We start from the raw sequence: 18,668 nt of genomic DNA, 5'->3' as shown, positions 1-18,668 counted from the left end.
ACACAAATTGAATGGTTTAATCAGGTTTTAAACATTTTTAGGAATTATCTTACAAATAAAATAAATAAATAAAAAATTCTTTATTTGCCTTCACAATCATTAAACTACTGAGTAGTATGAACATTGTGAAAGACTAGTGTCCAAAGTAGGTCGTAATAGTCCTGTAGTACAGATCACTAGCCCCCCTTCGCGGATAGCACTACTAGTAGGAAAGGTAATAAACAAATAAGAAAAATTGCACTCAAGCTAAAATTTAAAATACAGTTCTTATATAATTGGTGTGACTGCGTGCTTGCCGAAGATATGTATATATATATATATATATTATGAAATAGAGGATTAGCTTTTCGTAAAGGAATGCTATGAATACATTATTATGCATAAACTGATGAACGATTTAAGATAGATTTGGATGTAGTAGAAGGGCTACAAAAATCGTTTTTCCAACGAATACATATCTTTGAGAAACTAGATAGCAAAAATATAATGATAATATTTTTGCTATTCAGTCTCGAAAGATTTTATACATATACGGTCACCGACCGCGACGTTCCGAGGTTATACTCGATTCCATGATGGGACCAAATGACAAAAATTTTCCATCAAACACTAGAGGAACCATGTCAATCTGTTGAAAATTGAGTTATCGAGTAACAAAACCAAAAAAGGCAGTCGAATTGAGAACCTCCTCTTTTTGGGAACGTCATTCCGCGAGTGGTTGACTAATAATTTTTAGAAACTTAGATCATTAAAAATAAGTGCAAAATTTTTTCGCTGTAAATGGTTTTCATATTTCGTGATTAGATTATATTATTAATTATACTATTAATATTTAGGTACTTAGCATCTGATTAGTAGGAGGGCAATCTTTATAGACGATAAATATATGCTGTAACCTTCTTCGTACATCTGCCACTAATCATAAATAATTTTTTACGTACAAAAATACTTGAAGGATGGTCTGAGACTAACTGCTTAATCGTTTTGTATCACACTGTTCTCATATTGTTATTTTACTGAAACTTTGTAAATGTTAATTTGTCAATAGATAATTAGAAATATATTAAAAATAGAAATTATATAATTAGTCTACAATTTTAGATAAGGTGGGTACCTACGGTGTAGTAACAAATGTTTTTTCAAGAAGCTAGGCATTTATTAAAATATATTGGTCTACATCTATCTATCTGTTTCTTTTATCTTAAGTCAATTAGTTAATGTTTTTTTTGCTGAATTTGTCCCCGCTCTTATTAGGATAAGAAGTAATTTTGAAAATTTTTCAGCATAGTAGCATAGTCTATCCGTACGGAGGTTAATCTATTTTTGTATAATATGTAAAATATACACACAATGCAGTTTTTATCAGTAGAAGTATTTTTAAAATCGATCTAGTAATTTCCGAACTTATTATTGATACAAACTAAACACTGATGGTAAGCTACCACCGCCCATGAATATTTGCAGAGGCATAAGCACAGAATAAGGCCAATTGCCTTACCTCTCTAAAAATGGATTGCCGAGCTTACAAGATATAGGATAAGGAAATTATTGATGAGGGGAATAAAGGAAACGACTGGAAAGGGTAAAGAAAAAGATACGGGTCTCCGGTTCCCCCACGTAGTAGCTACGTACTTACGTAGAGAAACTTAAGTACCTACACTTAAGTATTGTTTTTTTTATGATTATATTGCATTTTTAATAATATTGTTCCTTGATTATACGTGTCAATAATATATCTACTAATCAAAACTAAATTTTTTAAATCAGTTAATAATACATAAATGTGTAGTGTTAGCTATGTGTGATTTGTATAATATTTTTGAAATGTTATTCTTATAGAATGAGTAATGAAATGGACAAAGGAGAAGATCTAACAGAAAAATCCATGGAAAAGATCTGTAAGTACAATTAATAAATTAAAATGTCCCAATAACTACAAACTAACTTTATTCGTTGTAAACTTTTAGATAAATCTATAAAATGTAAACGATGTAAGCGAAACCTTAAGAATATGCAACGAAAAACTTTGAATGTTGGTACTAATAAATATAATCGTATTTGCGATCATTGCCTCGCTCATTATTTGCTTCATAAAACACGCAAAAGTGGAATTCATAGGAAGACTTCTTACAAAGGAAGCACACGAAAAAAGTACATAAAAGATAAGGTAAAATTATGGTTGTCTAAGATAATAGAATTGCTGGATAATAAAATGATTTTTTTGGAGCCCACTGATTCTAGCACTACATCATCAACAAAAACACTGTGTAGTTATAAAATATCGTTAACAACTGAACATACACCTAAGATAGAGCTTATGTTTAAAACCACAAAAGATCTAGTAGCTTTAGAAGAGGAACAGCCGGAAAAAATAGTTAAACGTGATGAAGATGCACCAAAAAAGAGAATAATTACTGAGTTTGGACTAGTGGTGCCCTCTGAAAACGATTTTACATTATCTGAATCAAGTCGTAGCAAACAGCAATTTATATGTAAGCAGAAATTCAATATTTTTAAAAATAAAAAGGGTCAAGGACTGTCTCACTTAAGAATTCAAAAATTGTGCACTGACAAAATTCATCACAAAAATATTTTTTTGTTTTCAAATTTATCGGATGACATAAGTTCAACAAACTTTAATAATATATGCGATAAAAGCACTTCCTCTGATATCAAAATATCGAAATCTTTCGAACACATTAATTCATCATTTTCTAGTCTAAAGGATACCACCATTAAGACCAATTTTAGTTATGTTTTTCCTAAAGAAAGGCTTAAAAAAGCTATTAATCGTCAAAAAAGTTCCTCAGAAATAATAAAAGAAATAATAGAAAACTCACGTACTTTCGAATTAGAAAAAACTAAAAAAGAAAGGGATCCGATTAGTAAGTTAACAGAAGAAAAGAGAAACGACCAACTTCAAAAACAAATACATAAATCTGACTTAGAGAAGAAATTAACACCACATCTACTCCATACAAAAAGAATAGAAAGTTCAAAAAAAATTACAGACAAAGCGAAAGAAAAAAAAGGAAAATCTTATGATAAATCCAAAAACACTTATAAAGAAAAAAATGAGAAAGAAATTCAGAAAAAACTAGATAGGCCGCATTCACAAACGAATGAGGCGTCAAAAGAAAAAGGAAAGAAAGAACAAACACAAATAACAGACAAGGAAGTTGAATCACAATCCGAAACGCCCGCTAAAGGCGATGTAGGTTCCGAAACACCAGATTATACTAAAGACGCTGATCAAAATCAAGAAAATAAAAGTAAAGGTGTTGGCCTTGCCATAATTAAAGCCAAAGAAAAGGAAATGAGATCTAGAATGAAAAACAAGCAAAAGGAAAAGTCTAAAAATGATGGTCAAGTCCAACCCACAACTACAGAATTAACCATAAGCAAAGTTAAATTGCGAAAACCATCTACTGACGATTTAGTTTTACAACTAGTAAAAATTAAGCATTCCGAAGGTGGACATCGTGTAAGACCGAAACGCTGGTCTGAATTAAATATATCCCCTCTAATCATTAAAAGACATCAAGGTCATAAATTACATCAGTGCATGCCTGGAACACGTTGTCTATTTTGTGAAGATTCCGAGCTGGAACTGGATATAGATAACATTTTATACAATGAAGAAAAACAAGAAGAACTAGGTGATGTTATCAAAGGCACAAAAATTGTGAAAAATGTTATTCCTAAGAAAAAAAAATATAAAGATGAGGACGCTCATGAACCTTTTCTTTTCAATACTAAGTATGAACCAATTCATGAGGATATGAAAGAAGAATTTAAGTCTCCTCAACCTCCCAAAAAACAGGTAAGAGGGTGCTCGGACCAGTATGAATTTTATTCTATAGTAGCCGTGGAATTACAGTATAATTTATATTTATTTGTATTAGATTTTTGACAAATGTGTGAGTCAAGAAATAGGGAAACCTTATAGGTAGAAGGGACACATGCTTCAAAAGTTATGTAGCTACTTAACATCAAGAATCAGAACCTATGATTATAGAGTCTATGATTTTATATGAAACTAGCTTTTATCAGCAGCTTTGCCCCCATTAAATTCTGAGAAGTTTATTGGATGTAATTATACATATAAAGACACAGATGGCGAAAAGCGACTTCATTTTATACTAAGTAGTGATAGAAAAAACTCTAGAGTTAGTTTTCTGATGTCTATCTACTTTTTAACACGCTTATATTGGCTTCACCTGTATGCGTGTATGTAACCGACTCCTTTAGACTTAATTTTTACCCAAGGATAGATTTTATTCAAACTACGTGTGCGCTTTTCAAGATCTAGCTGGTGCCCGCGACTTCGTTCGTGCGAACTAACTTGAAGGCTTTCAATAAAATTATGTTTGAGGTATAGATACAATACTTTTCATCCCGAAGTTCCACAGATAACATCAAATGTTGTCGACACAAAATGCCCATCAGACTGTTATTTTGTTAAGCCATAATTTCTACTTATGTCAAAAGTCCAGCTACACTTTAACATAAGTAGAAATTATGGCTCTTTAAGTTCCATATCAAGTGTTTCAGATCTTCAAATTTATACGCTCTGGAGAAAATGCTCATCACGCCTAAAAATGTTTCTTATGGCACAATTTTGATATCTCCTTCGGTCTTTGTATATTGACTCATGAAGGAAAAAATCCCAAATGTAGATTAAAAGATATTTCTTTAAAAGTTATTGTGGGAGTCGAGCACGCTTCGGCACGAATTGGGCCAGCTCGCACCGGGGAAGTACCACACCCCCACAGAAAACCGGCGTGAAATAGTGGCATGCCACTGTGTTTCGTACGGTGAGTGGGGGAGCCGGAGGCCCGTTTCCTTTTCCTCACCCGTCCTAGTCCATTCCTTCTTTCCAGTCGTTAATCCTTTCCTTTCCCTTACTCCATAAAAGCGGGCAGCGCATTCACGGTACTACCTTTGCGAATGTTTATGGACGGTGGTGATCGCTTACCATCAGGCGAACCACCAGCTCAGCTGCCCGCTATGACATAAAAAAAAAGTATTTGTAATATAATCGATAATTCAGTGTACTCTTGTGTTCCGCTGCGAAATTAAGATAAAAGATTTGTACCCATATATCTAAGTTTAGAGTAATTTAATTGAAATACAATTGTTCACATCCAAAGATGGATGAACGAAGTCGCGGGCACAAGCTAGTATAGAATAAAACGCCATCTTGATACTCAAGCGCGTCAGTTTATACTGATGGTTCAACATCATGGTTCAACTATAGTGCCCAATAATCTAACGATTATATTGAGCAATACTGTTAATGTGAAAAATATTTATTTAAATTAACAAATGGAATAATAATATGGCATCATGGCGCCAGACAGCACTGTGTGGAATGTGCGAGGGATTACTGACCTAAGTAATAGAAGGAGAGTGAAAGAGAGTCAGAGATCTTAAGTAGCTATTTTAATTGCTTTCGGCTCGCGGAAACTTATTATTATGGTATATAGCATATTATAGTATTTCCTCTAGAATAAAATAAAAAATACGATGACCACGCAACAGTAAACAACGTATTTTTGCTACTTTCTCACTCAGCTCAGCTTAGGTTACGTAAGTAAATTCCAAATGCCCTTCTTCTTGGGCTTCTATATCTCTATATAATAATGTATAGAATTCTCGTCCCCCAGTCTCAGTCAACATACTCCACCGACGGCTGGACTGATTTTTATGAAAGTGTAAAATATAGTTTCCTAGGTCTGAGAGTTGTCCAACAACTTATCGTTTGAGCCGGGTGAGCTAGTGACTGACATGACATGACTGACTGACGGTACTCTTTGCTATTGGTATTATGCCGTATATTAATTTACTCTTTGGTTCTTTGTCCAATTTGAGACTCACGATTTGTCAAAACTCAAAACATTTTTACAGTTACATATTTTGTTTTGTCAAAATACTATAACACAACGGTACGGTAACAAATGTACTCAATATTTTTACACAGTTTTTAATTTTCTATTAATTTACTTACGTTACGCTATGAACAAGAAAAATGTATGAAGTTTTATAATTTATAAGAAACATTTAATATGATTACTATATAAATAAACGATTTTACTTTATACTCCTCATGAAATCTTTATACTACGTTTATATTATATATTATAGCCGGAAACAGAAGTCACCAAAGGTGTAACGCGATATGCTTTATCAGATCGCTCATTCATCGACAAAGGCTGGACATTATTACCTACTGAAAAAATTGTACGGCAGGTATTGGTGATTTTTTTTATTTTAAAGGAATATAATATTATACAAAATAATAATATACATGTAACGAAACAAATACAAACATTGAGAATAATAAAAAAAAAACACTCTACTATCAACACTGAACTGGTAAATTCCAAAACTATATTAAAAATGTATTAGTTCAAGGAGCCTACATATGGAATGCATATGAAAATCCATGGGATGTTGTCACTTAAGAACCACAGAACAGTTCTTTGGTATCATTGCTATATTAAATATTACATGTTATTTAGAATTGAAATGTAAAATTGACATCATTTTTGCCGGATTTTCTCTCTAGAAACTGCTTCCGAACCCGTGGTAAATATTAAAACTATGCAATGACGAATAAAAAATGCTTCTTTAAGAAGTCTAATTGAATAAATAAATGTTTTACTTTGAGATTGAACCTAAACTGTATTGAATAATTGTCTCTCTCTATCTATACCTTAACGGTGTGTAAACGTGAAACTGCTGAATGGATTCGAATGATACTGAGTTTTTGTTAGTTTTGAGTTCATACCACGTAATATATTAAATATTTTTATAACCTCGATACTCGGACCCTTTGAAGACTATATATAGCCTAGGCAGCACTACTGCTAAACAGCCGCGGTTATTAACCACGTTATTTTCTGATTCGAGTACAAAAATATAAGCGGCCTCAATTGCGGTTTTTTCCCGCGATTGATTTAAAAACAGACATATTAGTATTTTCTTGCGTTTGATTTTTCGCGAGTATTATACATTTAGAAATTAAAAACTTTTTAACGGATTTTAAACGTTAATAATATAATTAATAAAGCACGATTAATAAAGCGCGAACTAAACAGACATATTGTTTCAAAATGCTCACGGGTATAAACCACGAAAACACGCCAAGATTATTTTTTCACAGACTTTACCTATATTTACGTAAAAGTTTTTATTCGTAGTATGTGCATTTCGGGCGGTTTTGCGCTTTGAGCGACTAAAACTATAGTACGGCTTCAGCCTAAAAGTCGCAATACTAGATCGAAATATCATCATCATCAGCCCATGAAATATCATCATCATCATCATCCCACTGCTGGGAAACAGGCCTCCTATGAGGGTTAAGGCCATAGTCCACTACGCTGGCCAAGTGCGGCCAAAATCAATTTATTTCCTGCACACTCGCCTGGTCTCGAACCCCGACTCATCGATTTTGAAGTCCGGGGTTCTCACCACTGAGCCACCACTGCTTTATAGGAAAACGGTGACACAAAATATTTAGTCATTTGCACTAGCAATGCAGGACTCAGTTTTTTTCCCTTAATTTTCAATAGATATTCAAGGTAGGTAATTTTTTTTTCAAAAATTATCTACCTTGGCTTTAATATTATATGCTCATAAATGTCACTTGAGTAATCAACTATTAATAATTAATTTAACAGATAAAAAAAAAAAAACAGTAATCAATTTAACAGACAAATCTTCAGTAACCATAGATTAAGAGATAAGATTTTTTGTTTTTGTCTAGTTTTTAATAGATAATTTACAAATTATGAATGATATGTATATGCCTAATGATTTACCGCAAAGTTCCTCTTTTAATGGTTAGTGTTAGTCATGTAAAAAATGTTTATAACGCAGATGAATGTATATCGTATGAGGCCCGCAAACCCTGAATTCAATTGGTTTGAAAACAACAAGAATAAAAAAATGTCGTATGACACCGGAGAGAAACTAGCAGAAATTGATGATAATGGTAAAGGACATTGGTTTTATAGAAATGGATGTAAGGCACTGGATTATTATGATGCCGAAGGTAACTTAATTAATGACATAAGCTTTGTGATTCTGTATTGAAATGAGATGAGGCCATTTCATAATTTTCTTCATAATTCATAATTTTCTTTATAGAAATTCATGTTCAGCAAAGATATGTCATATACAGCAACGGAGAACCGGACGACCGTGGGCGATCACGACCCTTAACAATTCTAGCCATGTTTGATTATTTAGGAAATGGTATTGTTTTCGATCACAAAGGAAAAATAAGGTACCTTTTATTTTGTTTTATATTTGATAGTTTAAAAAGTAAATTAATATGGAATATTTTTTTAGGCTTAAATATAACCAAACCGAGGGAGTCGTTTTAGATCGGAACATAGGACCCGTATCTCATTGGAAATGGCATACTTTAAATGATCCTCCTGTTCTACAACAAATTTTGATCGATACGCACCTGACCCATAAAGATCCTGATATTTTAAAGTTCAGTGGACCTGGTGATGATATAACACGACATGAGAATGAAGACATGATAGCAATAGAATTCGATAATTTTATAAAAGAAAAAAGCAAAAAGTTATCACAAAACTTTGAACCATTTCAAATAAAAATGAAGGCACTAAAAATTAATGAAAACTTTTCATTAAGGGTTCTTGGTCAAGATAAAATTTACTTAATATTCAGAGATGGTTCAACAAATTTAAAATTAAATATAGGTATGGTACTGGATCACAAAGAGATCGTCGATACCGACATCGCGGAAGTTGGGGAAGTTTCAAATAGTCTCAAACGTTATCCTGCTCCGTCGTCTAGCATAGCCGCTCTGCAGGAAAATATAGAGCAAACAAAGTGTATACAGAGAGCTCGATTTGAACGCGAGCGACGCATTCGACCAAAGCAGATCTATTCTAGTGCTGATAAACTAATATCCGGCATATCAAAACCTTTGCAAAAGCCAATTCTCCCAGCGCCTTCACGTGCAACAACAAATTCAACAGAATATCAATGCAGATGTAGAAAACCTTCTCTTAAAAACTTATATTATGATACTCGTTTAATATAGTTGTATTTATTATTATTTTTTTGTTCAATATAATTTTTATCTTACTGTTATATAAGTTGTATTAAGTTTATTTATAAGTTTTTTTGAATATAAGTTGTAGTATTATCTGTAGTTTTAATTTTTAAGCGCCCATAAATTTTCCAGAGAAAATATCTTTATAAATGTATTGCTTATAGGACAAAGGGGATAAAGAAGAGATAGATGACTACAGGTATAGACTGGGCGAGGAGGAAAGGAAGAGGGGCCTCTGACTCTTCCACTCGTAGTAGCATGCTTTTATTTGACCATTTATATTCTGTGGAGGCGTGGTACCTGGCCTAATCCGTTGCGAGCGTGCTCGATTCACACTCTTTAAAAATATTAATGGTCTTTCCGTTCGAATTTCGTCAACATGAGCTGGTATGGATCGAGACTTGCTAGTCTCAAGTGTAGTTAGCTGACTAGTCTCTGTTCTATCCATCGCTTTAGTACAGGGTGAATATTTCAACAGTACTTGGCAATAATTTTTATGAAAACTGAAATCAGGAATCAAGTCTGTAGTCAAAATGTAATAAACTCCTGTAGGGTAATATTTTGTTCATATTTAAAACTAGCTGCGCCCCGCGGTTTCACCCGCGTAAGTCCGTATCCCGTAGGAATATCGGGATAAAAAGTTACCTATATGTTATTCCAGTTGTCCAGCTGTCTACGTACCAAATTTCATTATAATCGGTTCAGTAGTTTTTGCGTGAAAGAGCAACAAACACACATACATCCTTACAAACTTTTGCATTTATAAAATTAGTAGGAAGTAGGATAGTAGGATTTCACGATGTGGATCTTTTTCTGTGCTCACAACGCGCTTAAAGCTATTTTATTGCTCAATGAGAGTTTCATGTCTCTGAGCGTAACATCTTAATATCTATACACATAATACAACTGTTGTAAATGTAAAAATCATAATAATAGCCCGGGTGTTAAAGAACAACAAATGCAACACATTTCCAGTATTTTTTGAATTTTTGTTTTAAGCGTAACTGGAAGTAAAATTTAGCTCTTGTTTCATGGCAATTACTTCAGTCTCAAAAGATTGCACTATCTGCACTTGGTCTCACAGCTTCGCGTAACTTTAACCTACACAGCAATATATGCGTAAATTAAAGTTATATTAAGTTTTTTTGTTTCGTATCAGTTCACACTTTATAAAAAAAAAGAATATAAAAGTGTATCCGAAGTAAAATATACAGCTTCTATTATTAACTATCGAACTTAACTGGACTATATCCAAAGATCAACTGCGTGCAAAATGGAATACATTTCGGCATCCTCTAACAGCGCTTCGCACTAAAAGTATAGTAAGTAAGTATAAATTCCGACATCCACGCGAACGAAGTCGCGGGCACAGAGTGGATAATAAATACCCTCATAACATGTGAGTTGAGGGCAATTTTTACACAAATAAATTTTGAACAGCTATATTATCTATCTGTGCCCTGAATGATCACTGAAAAAAAATCGTTTCCAATATTATTTTGTCAAATTGACATTCTTGATATGATTTTGTATGAAACTATTTGAGTTTTTTTAATAAATTTTATATTTGAAGGTTTTAATTCATATAATTGTAGCATTATATAAACTACAAGGAGGGCGAAACTAGGTAACTTAGGTAATTTATATAAATGAAGAATTTAAACGATATATTGATTTGTTTTGTCGGTACAGATTTAGTCCTAAACAAACCTACTAGGAAGTACCTAGTTAAATACTTACTAATCACACCTCAAATCAAGATGTGAAGAAAAATTACAACAACGTCACAAGATATCAAGATATCTTGTGACTTTTTTTAGACAAAAATGCTATTTTCTAGATTTTTGCTAGATCTTAGGTAAAGTGTAGAATATTAAGTACTTATCTGCTGGCTGAAGGTAGAGATAAAATCAAATATGTGTTAGTTTTTTGAGAAATCTTATAGAAATTCAATTTACTAACTATAATATTATGTACACATAATAACAGGGTACTATGAGCGATTACATTTTGGACCCAGTTAACAATATAAATGAGGATCTTGTAAAAAAAATTGGTATGTAATTCTTTCAATTACGTAAACAATTGAGTGTATAAAATGTCTTGAAATAATCAATCAAGCCTTTTTTCAGAAACTTTTGTAAAGTGCCCACGCTGTAAACAGAATTTAAGAAACTATAGACGAAAATTACTTACCATTAAGAAATGCAAATACAAAGGCGTTTGTGATCACTGCATCAACGAATATTTAATCCATAAGACAAGTAAATCTCGCCTAGATAAGAAGCCAGTTGCAAGAGATGTGTCAGTAAAAAAATATAGCAAAGAAAAGATAAAATCATGGCTTTCAAAAATTGTAGATTTATTGGAAAATAACATGATTCTTTTAAAAGCAGCAAAATTGTCGAAACATGCTCATGCTAAAGAAAAACGACATAAATATTATGAATGTTTAACAAACGTTGCCGAGCCTATAATTGATCAAATGTTTAGAACAAATGAAGACATATTGGAAACTCCAATGAAAGAACAAGATAAAATAAAAAAACAAAAACGTGAATTAACATATAATGAAATTGTACACATCGCTACCAGTGCAAATGATATTCGAAAAGTAAAATCTTATGACAATATTGCAAGTTCACTCGTGACTGATGATGATGACTTAACAATATCCTCTACAGATGATGTTCGTGAGAGGCCATCTATATTACGACATAAGTTACATAAATTGAAAAAACAGATAGAGGATGAAAAGACAATTCCAAAGGCGGCACACTACGACAACAATGTTTTTTATAAAAATGTTAACACCGACAACAATGATGAAATATATGCAGAAACAATAAACCAATACGAAAGTTTACCTGAAAAATTAAAAATCGATGAGAATAGATTACTATCACAAGAACATTATAAAATAGACAAAAGCAAAAGTCTTTCAAATTTATCAGATTTTTTCAAATTAGAAAAAACAAAACATACTCATAAAGGAAGTGCTACTTCAATTTTAAAAAAGTCGCTATCTACAGGGCAACTAAAGTCGTCCATACCCGATTTAACAGATAGCAAACAAGAACATAATTTTAGTTATCTATTCCCAAGAGAAGAGCGTGCTAAAAAATCTATAAAAAAACAAAAGAGTTCATCAGAAATTATAAAGGAAGTTATAGAAATGTTAAGTGTTCGCGCAGAATTGGAAAAGGTAAATAAGGAAAAAGAACGACAAAGAAAAATAGCAGAAAAAGATAGAAAGGCACAAGCACGACTTGAAAAAAAGGCACTATTAGCTGAATCTAAAAAAGAAGTCGAACCACAACCAGAAACCACACCAGTTCCAATAAATGAAGATGAAAAAAAGGATGAAGTTGTGTTGAAAGACAGTAGAAGAGAAAAGAGCGGAGTGAAATCTAAAAGCATTAAGCCTGAAATAAAATCAAAAGAATCTAAATCGAATAAAGACTCTTTAAAGTCAAGTAAAAAGGACGAAGTAAAAAAGGAAAAAGAAGATCGTACTAAGATGGAGAGAGATAAAAAATTAAAAGAGAAAGAGGAAAAAGAAGAGCGTCTAAAAATTGAGAAAGAAAAAAAACTTAAAGAGAAAGCTGAAAAAGAGGAGCGTTTAAAAATGGAACAAGAGAGAAAATTAAAAGAAAAAGAGGAAAAAGAAAGAATGAAAAAAGAAAAACAAGATCAAATACAAAAGGAAAAAGAGGAACGCCGTAAACAAAAGGAAGATCAAGACAAAATGTCAAAAGTTAAAGAAAATAAAATGGAGCCAAAGCCAAACAAACCCACTGAACAATTGCGTACAAAGAAACAAGCAAGTGATGATCAAATGAAGTTAAAAAACAAAGAAAATACGAGCAAGCACTTGAAGACACTTGCAGATGAAAAGCAAAAGGAAGAAGCATTTGCAAAAATGGCCCTTGTCAAATCAGAAAGAAACATAAATAAACCAAAAGAAGAGGCGACAGTACAAGAATCCACTAAACCAAAAGAACAGCCAACGATAAAAGAGTTAAATATTAATAAAATCAAACTTAGAAAAGGGTCATCAGATGATTTAATACTGCAACTAGTTAAAATAAAGCAAGCTGAAGAAAAGAAAATGAAAATAAAACCAGTACGTTTATCAGATTTAAATGTCTCATCTTGTACAATCAAAGCCCATCTGAGACATAAATTAAGACGAGGGGTGGATTGCACGATTTGCGAAGATTCTGAGCTAGAACTCGATATGGATAACGTTTTATATAACCAAAATAGAGAAAAAGAACCTAATAGCATCATTATAGGTGATAGAATTCTGAAAAATAGGATTCCATACATTGAGAAACCTCCGAAGGGAATGCTGTTTGAACCGTTATTTTTTAAATCACAATTTCAAGAAGAAGATTCTACAGTAAAAGATGACAAGGAAAAAAAATCAGCAAAGAAACCTCCCGCTCCTATTAGACATGTGAGTAAGCATGGACAAAGGTACACAACTAGGTTAATTAACGTGATAGTTGTATGCAAATATAAATGCTTCAAGTGGGTATGCAGTAGGTCTGCATGGTATCAGACGTTGGTTATAATTTCGTAAACATAATTTATAATAATAAAATTAAATACATTATTTGAAAAGAATATTGAACCGACTGTTAATCCATTTACAAAATTTCGTGTCTGCTTTTCACCGTTGAGGTTTTCCATTTTCCACTTTCTGATCCCATCATCAGATCAGTTCAATATTTCCAGATTATTACATTGACGTAAAGTTATATACGAATGCTAAACCTTAGCTTAATCGGACACCGGGAAGTGGGGCATAATTTAAGTCTTAGACTTAATTTAACTGTGACTTAGTTGGTTTTTCCTCTATTTCCCTGAGTTTCAGTATCACCAGATCCTGACTTGATAGTAATGGAACCACTTCTGGAGTATATTTACTCTTTCGATCTAGATTTTTTTTTTATTATTTAATCGGTTCACAATATTTTTATATGCATATTTAGATTCCTGAATATTACTTATTGCCGATAGCATTTATACATAATATATCGTATTTGATGTTCTATTTTTGCGATGTATGAACTTTTTGCAGTATTTTAATATAACCTTTTTATGTGATATACTTATAACGATTAGATTTAATAATATAAATGTCAATATATTTTATTTCATTTTGTAAGCCCTTTTACATAATATTATTGTCTATTATTTAAACTTAGTAAATGTTTTAACAAATTTTGTAATACCTTTATTTTGCAAAAAAGTTCTATACATTTCTATATATATTTCATTTCGGAAGAATGTCCAAAAGTAGAAAAGCCGAAACGACTGCAAAGGTCAACAATAATAATATGAAAACACGTTTTTACCACATATTTTTCTCAGTGTTACATTACTTCCGCAATTACAGTTTGTTTATTGAAGTATACCTAATGCTGCAACAAAATTAACAAAAGTACAACCATAACAGCGATAAATTTTTCATAAAATGTATGCTTCTAATAACGTTTTTTTTTCAGACGGAACAAGAAACAGCCAAAGGTGTTATTCGTTATGCTTTGTCAGATCGTTCTTTTATTGATAAAGGTTGGACTATGCTACCCACTGAAAAAGTTGTGCGAAAAGTATCTATTATACACTATTTTTCTATAACTTGGTTGTAGATATATATTTTATCCTAAAAATACTTTTTTAGAAATAGATTAAAAATAAAAACTTATATAAATTTTCAAGGCTCAATTTAATTGATTAAACCTATCAATTAAATTTATAATAATATATATAATATAATATTTATTATAGTTATAAAATGCATATCATCCCCCACTTAACGTGGCCATACGTAGTTATTTATATTGTATATATATGTCTAAGGTCGGATTACGATTATTTTCCGGAAGCGGTAAGCCGCAATAACGCCGGAGAATTAGTACATCACGGCACAGATATACAACACAATACTACTTATAACATAACACCAATCACCATGCCACTGAGTACTGTACTATCAAATCTTATTGGTTAATAATAAAATATAATAGTTTAAAAAAACTATAAAACACGCTTTAACAAAAATCATATTTTGCAAATTGAAAACTGGAATAATTTTATCAAATTAGTGTATTGTCATCGGTCCTCAATAAATCTACAAAGTTTGAACGAAATCTGGCCGTTTAAAGTGGGTCAAAATCGCGCCCAAAGAAGTCAGTTACAAACAAACAAACAAACATACAAACAAACAAACAAACAAACATACAGGTGAAGCTAATAAAAAGCGTGTAAAAATACGATGAAACCGAAACATATGATTAGAAAAATGATTTCCCTTGTTTAAAATAAAAAATCTCGTTACATAAATTTTAAACAAAATATGATGTTGATATTTTTATTTGTTGTTTTTTGTACCCAATATGTATATATATGTGTATACGTATATAATATTTTGTCTTTTGTTTTACTTGTAGATGAACGTCTATCGAATGAGGCCCGCACATCCGGAATTCGATTGGTTCGAACATAATAAAAATAAAAAGTTAATGTTACATGACACTGGTGAGAAACTAGCAGAATTTGATGACAACGGAAAGGGTCGTTGGTTTTATAGAAATGGAAGAAAAGCACTAGATTATTATGACGCTGAAGGTAATTTGAACGTAAGGTATTAGAAAACCGGCAATCCCCAAAGAAAACCGGCAACTCTCACATAAAACTGGCGTGAAATGCTGTTACATACGGTGAGTGGGGGAGCCAGAGGCCCATTTCCATTTCCTCATCCTTCCCTGTCCTTTCCTACTTTCCAGAATTCAATTATTTCCTTATCCCTTACCCTGTAAGCAGACATCGTATTCGCAGTGTACTAATGAAAAACATTTATTTTTGTAACAATAATTAAAATGCTACTGAGGTATACATCCACCTCAACCACTTATCTAAACTATTAATTTTAGGACTCGACACAAAAACTGTTATGTGTTATGTCTTTCTCTGGCGTCGTAGCTCTCTAACGGTTGCGCTTATTGTAATTTTTGTTTAACGAAACGTGAATAAGTTGGGAGTGATTTTAGCTGTATTGAGTGAGAATCGATCACAGAACTTAAAATAAGAAATTACAAATCCAAATAAATGAGCAAAAAAAAATGGGGTCGGGGCTTTTTTGTTTTTAATTTACTAGTACTTTATCCGTTCAGATTGGGCAATAGGATAAGAAAAACTTTCATATCAAAATTATCTTTTCAGAAATAAATGCCCAGCAAAGGTTTGTTATATATAGTAATGGTGAACCAGACGAAAGAGGCCGTGCACGACCCTATACAATTCTGGCTACCTTTGATTATTTAGGAAACGGTATTGTTTTTGATCACAGTGGAAAAATAAGGTAGCTTATGTAATGAACGGAACTATTGAATTGATTTTATACTTAATTTACTTATTTCAATATTAACTCATTTTTCGTTTATTTTAAGGCTTAAATATAACCAGACTGAAGGGGTTGTTCTTGATAGAGATATTGGTCCCGTGTCTCATTGGAAATGGCACACATTAAACGATCCTCCTGTTCTACAGCAAGTTATGATTGATACTCAAATGGCGCATAAAGACCCTGATATTTTAAAACTTGGTGGGCATGGTGATGATAAACCAAGAAATGATAACGAAGAAATGCTTGCAATCGAATTTGATAATTTTATTAAAGAGAAGAGCAAAAAATTAACCCAAAAATTCAAGCCCTTCCAAATAAAAATGAAAGCACTTAAAATTAATGAAAATTTTTCACTAAAGGTTCTTGATCAAGCCACAGTTTACTTGATATTTAGAGATGGGTCTGCAAATTTAAAATTAAATATTGGCATGATCCTAGATCATAAAGAAATTGTCGATACAGATACTGCTGAAGTTGGAGAAGTTTCCAATAGTTTAGAACGTTTTCCAGCACGAACCGATAGTTTAGCCGGCTTGCAACAAAGCGTAGCATACGCCCAACGAATCGAACGGGCTAGACTGGAAAGGGAGCGACGATTACGACCAAGCCAATCATGCGCAAGTGCTGATAAACTTACAGCTGGTGCATCAAGACCTTTACGAACTCCCTTTCGCACTGCTACTTCAAATACATCTACGCACACGACAGAATGTTTTTGTCGATGTAGAAAACCATCTTTGAAAAATATTTATTATGATACTCGATTAATTTAATAAAGCTTTTTAAATAATTATTGTACAATAAATTTACATAGGTAATTTTGAGTATAAGCTGTTTTAAGAATATGCATTTGTTTTGATTAATCGCTTAGGCACGTGGAAATCATTATTCATTATCACAGAGTCGGTACTTCTATCATATATATGTTGCAGCATCTCCCATCTCCCTCTTCGATTTAAATTAATTATTTAAAACATGAAAGATATATAGATATTGATATGGTCTCTGTAGGATACTATAAGGTTAGGTTCCCTTATGCATAAACTGCACAACCGACTTGGTACATGATTGGTGGTAGATGGATCTTACAACTTTTGACAGTAGAAGTAGTGTTGTGAGACCTCTTTTTTTTATACGCTGTTATTACCTCGGGTTGTATGTAAGTATGTGTATTTATGTACATAATGAATCTTTGAACACAGTTATTACCAATTTCCAGTCTGAATAATTTGAAACTCTATACCTACGTATATCGTTGACAATATTGAAATCACCTCACAACAAAACTATAATAAAAAAACTAATAGTAAAATGCACCCCATTGTGCTTCATAACGATCGATTGTTTCATCTGCTACTACAGTTATTACATTAAACTCTTTGTCATCCAAAATTAATATATTTATATTATAAATTATTAGAGAGCATACTTGGGCCGACCATCGGGTCGACGACCGGTTGGACGACCTAAGTATCGCTGGCGCGATCGAGTTGAAGCGGACCTGCGCGTGCTGAAAGCAAACAATAATTGACAGGAAACCGCGCGGGACCGGGAAAGATGCAGAGTTCTCGTCTCGGAGGCCAAGACCCACTGCGGGGTTTCAGCGCCACAGGAGTAGGTTAGTCATCCAAAATTTTTTTACTAGTTTTTAGATCGATTGGCAATAACAATGTGATTATTCAGTTTCTTTTTAACCTTCGTTATTTTTACAAATACTGTTTTTTTATCACATTAAGGTAATCCAGAATGTATCAAACTCCACTCATCGTACGAAACACAGTAGCATACTATTATTTAAACACCCGTTTTCGGTGCAGGCGTGGTACTTCCCCAGTGCGAGCGTGTGTGCGAGTGGCCCAATTCGTACCAAAACTTAACACAAAAAAATATATAGCATATAGTATAGGTATTTTATTCATCTAACTCTGAGCAACATGTTCACAGCAACTCAACAAAATGTATGAATAAATTTTCAACAAAAAGGGTTTTCTGGAAATTGCCGATCACTAATGATGATTGTATGCCAGCACAATAAAGTGTAAATAAATAAATAAATTGTTCGATCATAAAAATAAAAAAATGGTTGCCTGTAAAGTCGGTTTTACGGGCGAATATTTTACGTGACAACGTCTTTTTCTCGGTAGAATATTT

At 32.6% G+C, this 18,668-nt stretch overlaps 2 protein-coding genes across 2 annotated transcripts; both read left to right on the top strand.

Annotated features, from left to right (window-relative positions):
* The first annotated feature begins 1,840 nt into the window (after nt 1–1,840).
* LOC119829368 lies at nt 1,841–9,088 on the top strand. Its single transcript, XM_038351838.1, has 8 exons — nt 1,841–1,898; nt 2,337–2,492; nt 3,012–3,659; nt 3,723–3,823; nt 6,148–6,252; nt 7,885–8,059; nt 8,155–8,293; nt 8,359–9,088. Exons 1-8 carry the CDS (start codon nt 1,841–1,843, stop codon nt 9,086–9,088), a joined length of 2,112 nt encoding a protein of 703 aa, XP_038207766.1.
* A 3,187-nt stretch (nt 9,089–12,275) lies between these two features.
* Nucleotides 12,276–17,278, top strand: LOC119829367 (titin homolog; the record flags this gene model as incomplete). The annotated part of the gene is made up of 6 exons (XM_038351837.1): nt 12,276–12,720; nt 12,784–13,562; nt 14,617–14,721; nt 15,562–15,739; nt 16,334–16,472; nt 16,561–17,278. Coding segments are annotated over exons 1-6 (2,364 nt in total), but the record flags the coding sequence as incomplete, so codon positions are not given.
* Nucleotides 17,279–18,668: the final 1,390 nt, after the last annotated feature.

The sequence above is a fragment of the Zerene cesonia genome, chromosome 10, assembly GCF_012273895.1.
Source record: "Zerene cesonia ecotype Mississippi chromosome 10, Zerene_cesonia_1.1, whole genome shotgun sequence".
Lineage (NCBI taxonomy): Eukaryota > Metazoa > Arthropoda > Insecta > Lepidoptera > Pieridae > Zerene > Zerene cesonia.
The sequence above is the reverse complement of the archived record's forward strand: the minus strand, read 5'-3'. Positions and strand labels throughout refer to the sequence as shown.

Excerpts from the sequence above, each read along its gene's own strand:
- LOC119829368 (XM_038351838.1), top strand. The coding sequence starts at position 1,841 with ATGAGTAATGAAATGGACAAAGGAGAAGATCTAACAGAAAAATCCATG. Across the intron at positions 1,899-2,336 it reads AAAATCCATGGAAAAGATCT|ATCTAGTAGCTTTAGAAGAG; the intron begins GTAAGTACAATT and ends AAACCACAAAAG. Across the intron at positions 8,060-8,154 it reads GGATTATTATGATGCCGAAG|AAATTCATGTTCAGCAAAGA; the intron begins GTAACTTAATTA and ends TTTTCTTTATAG.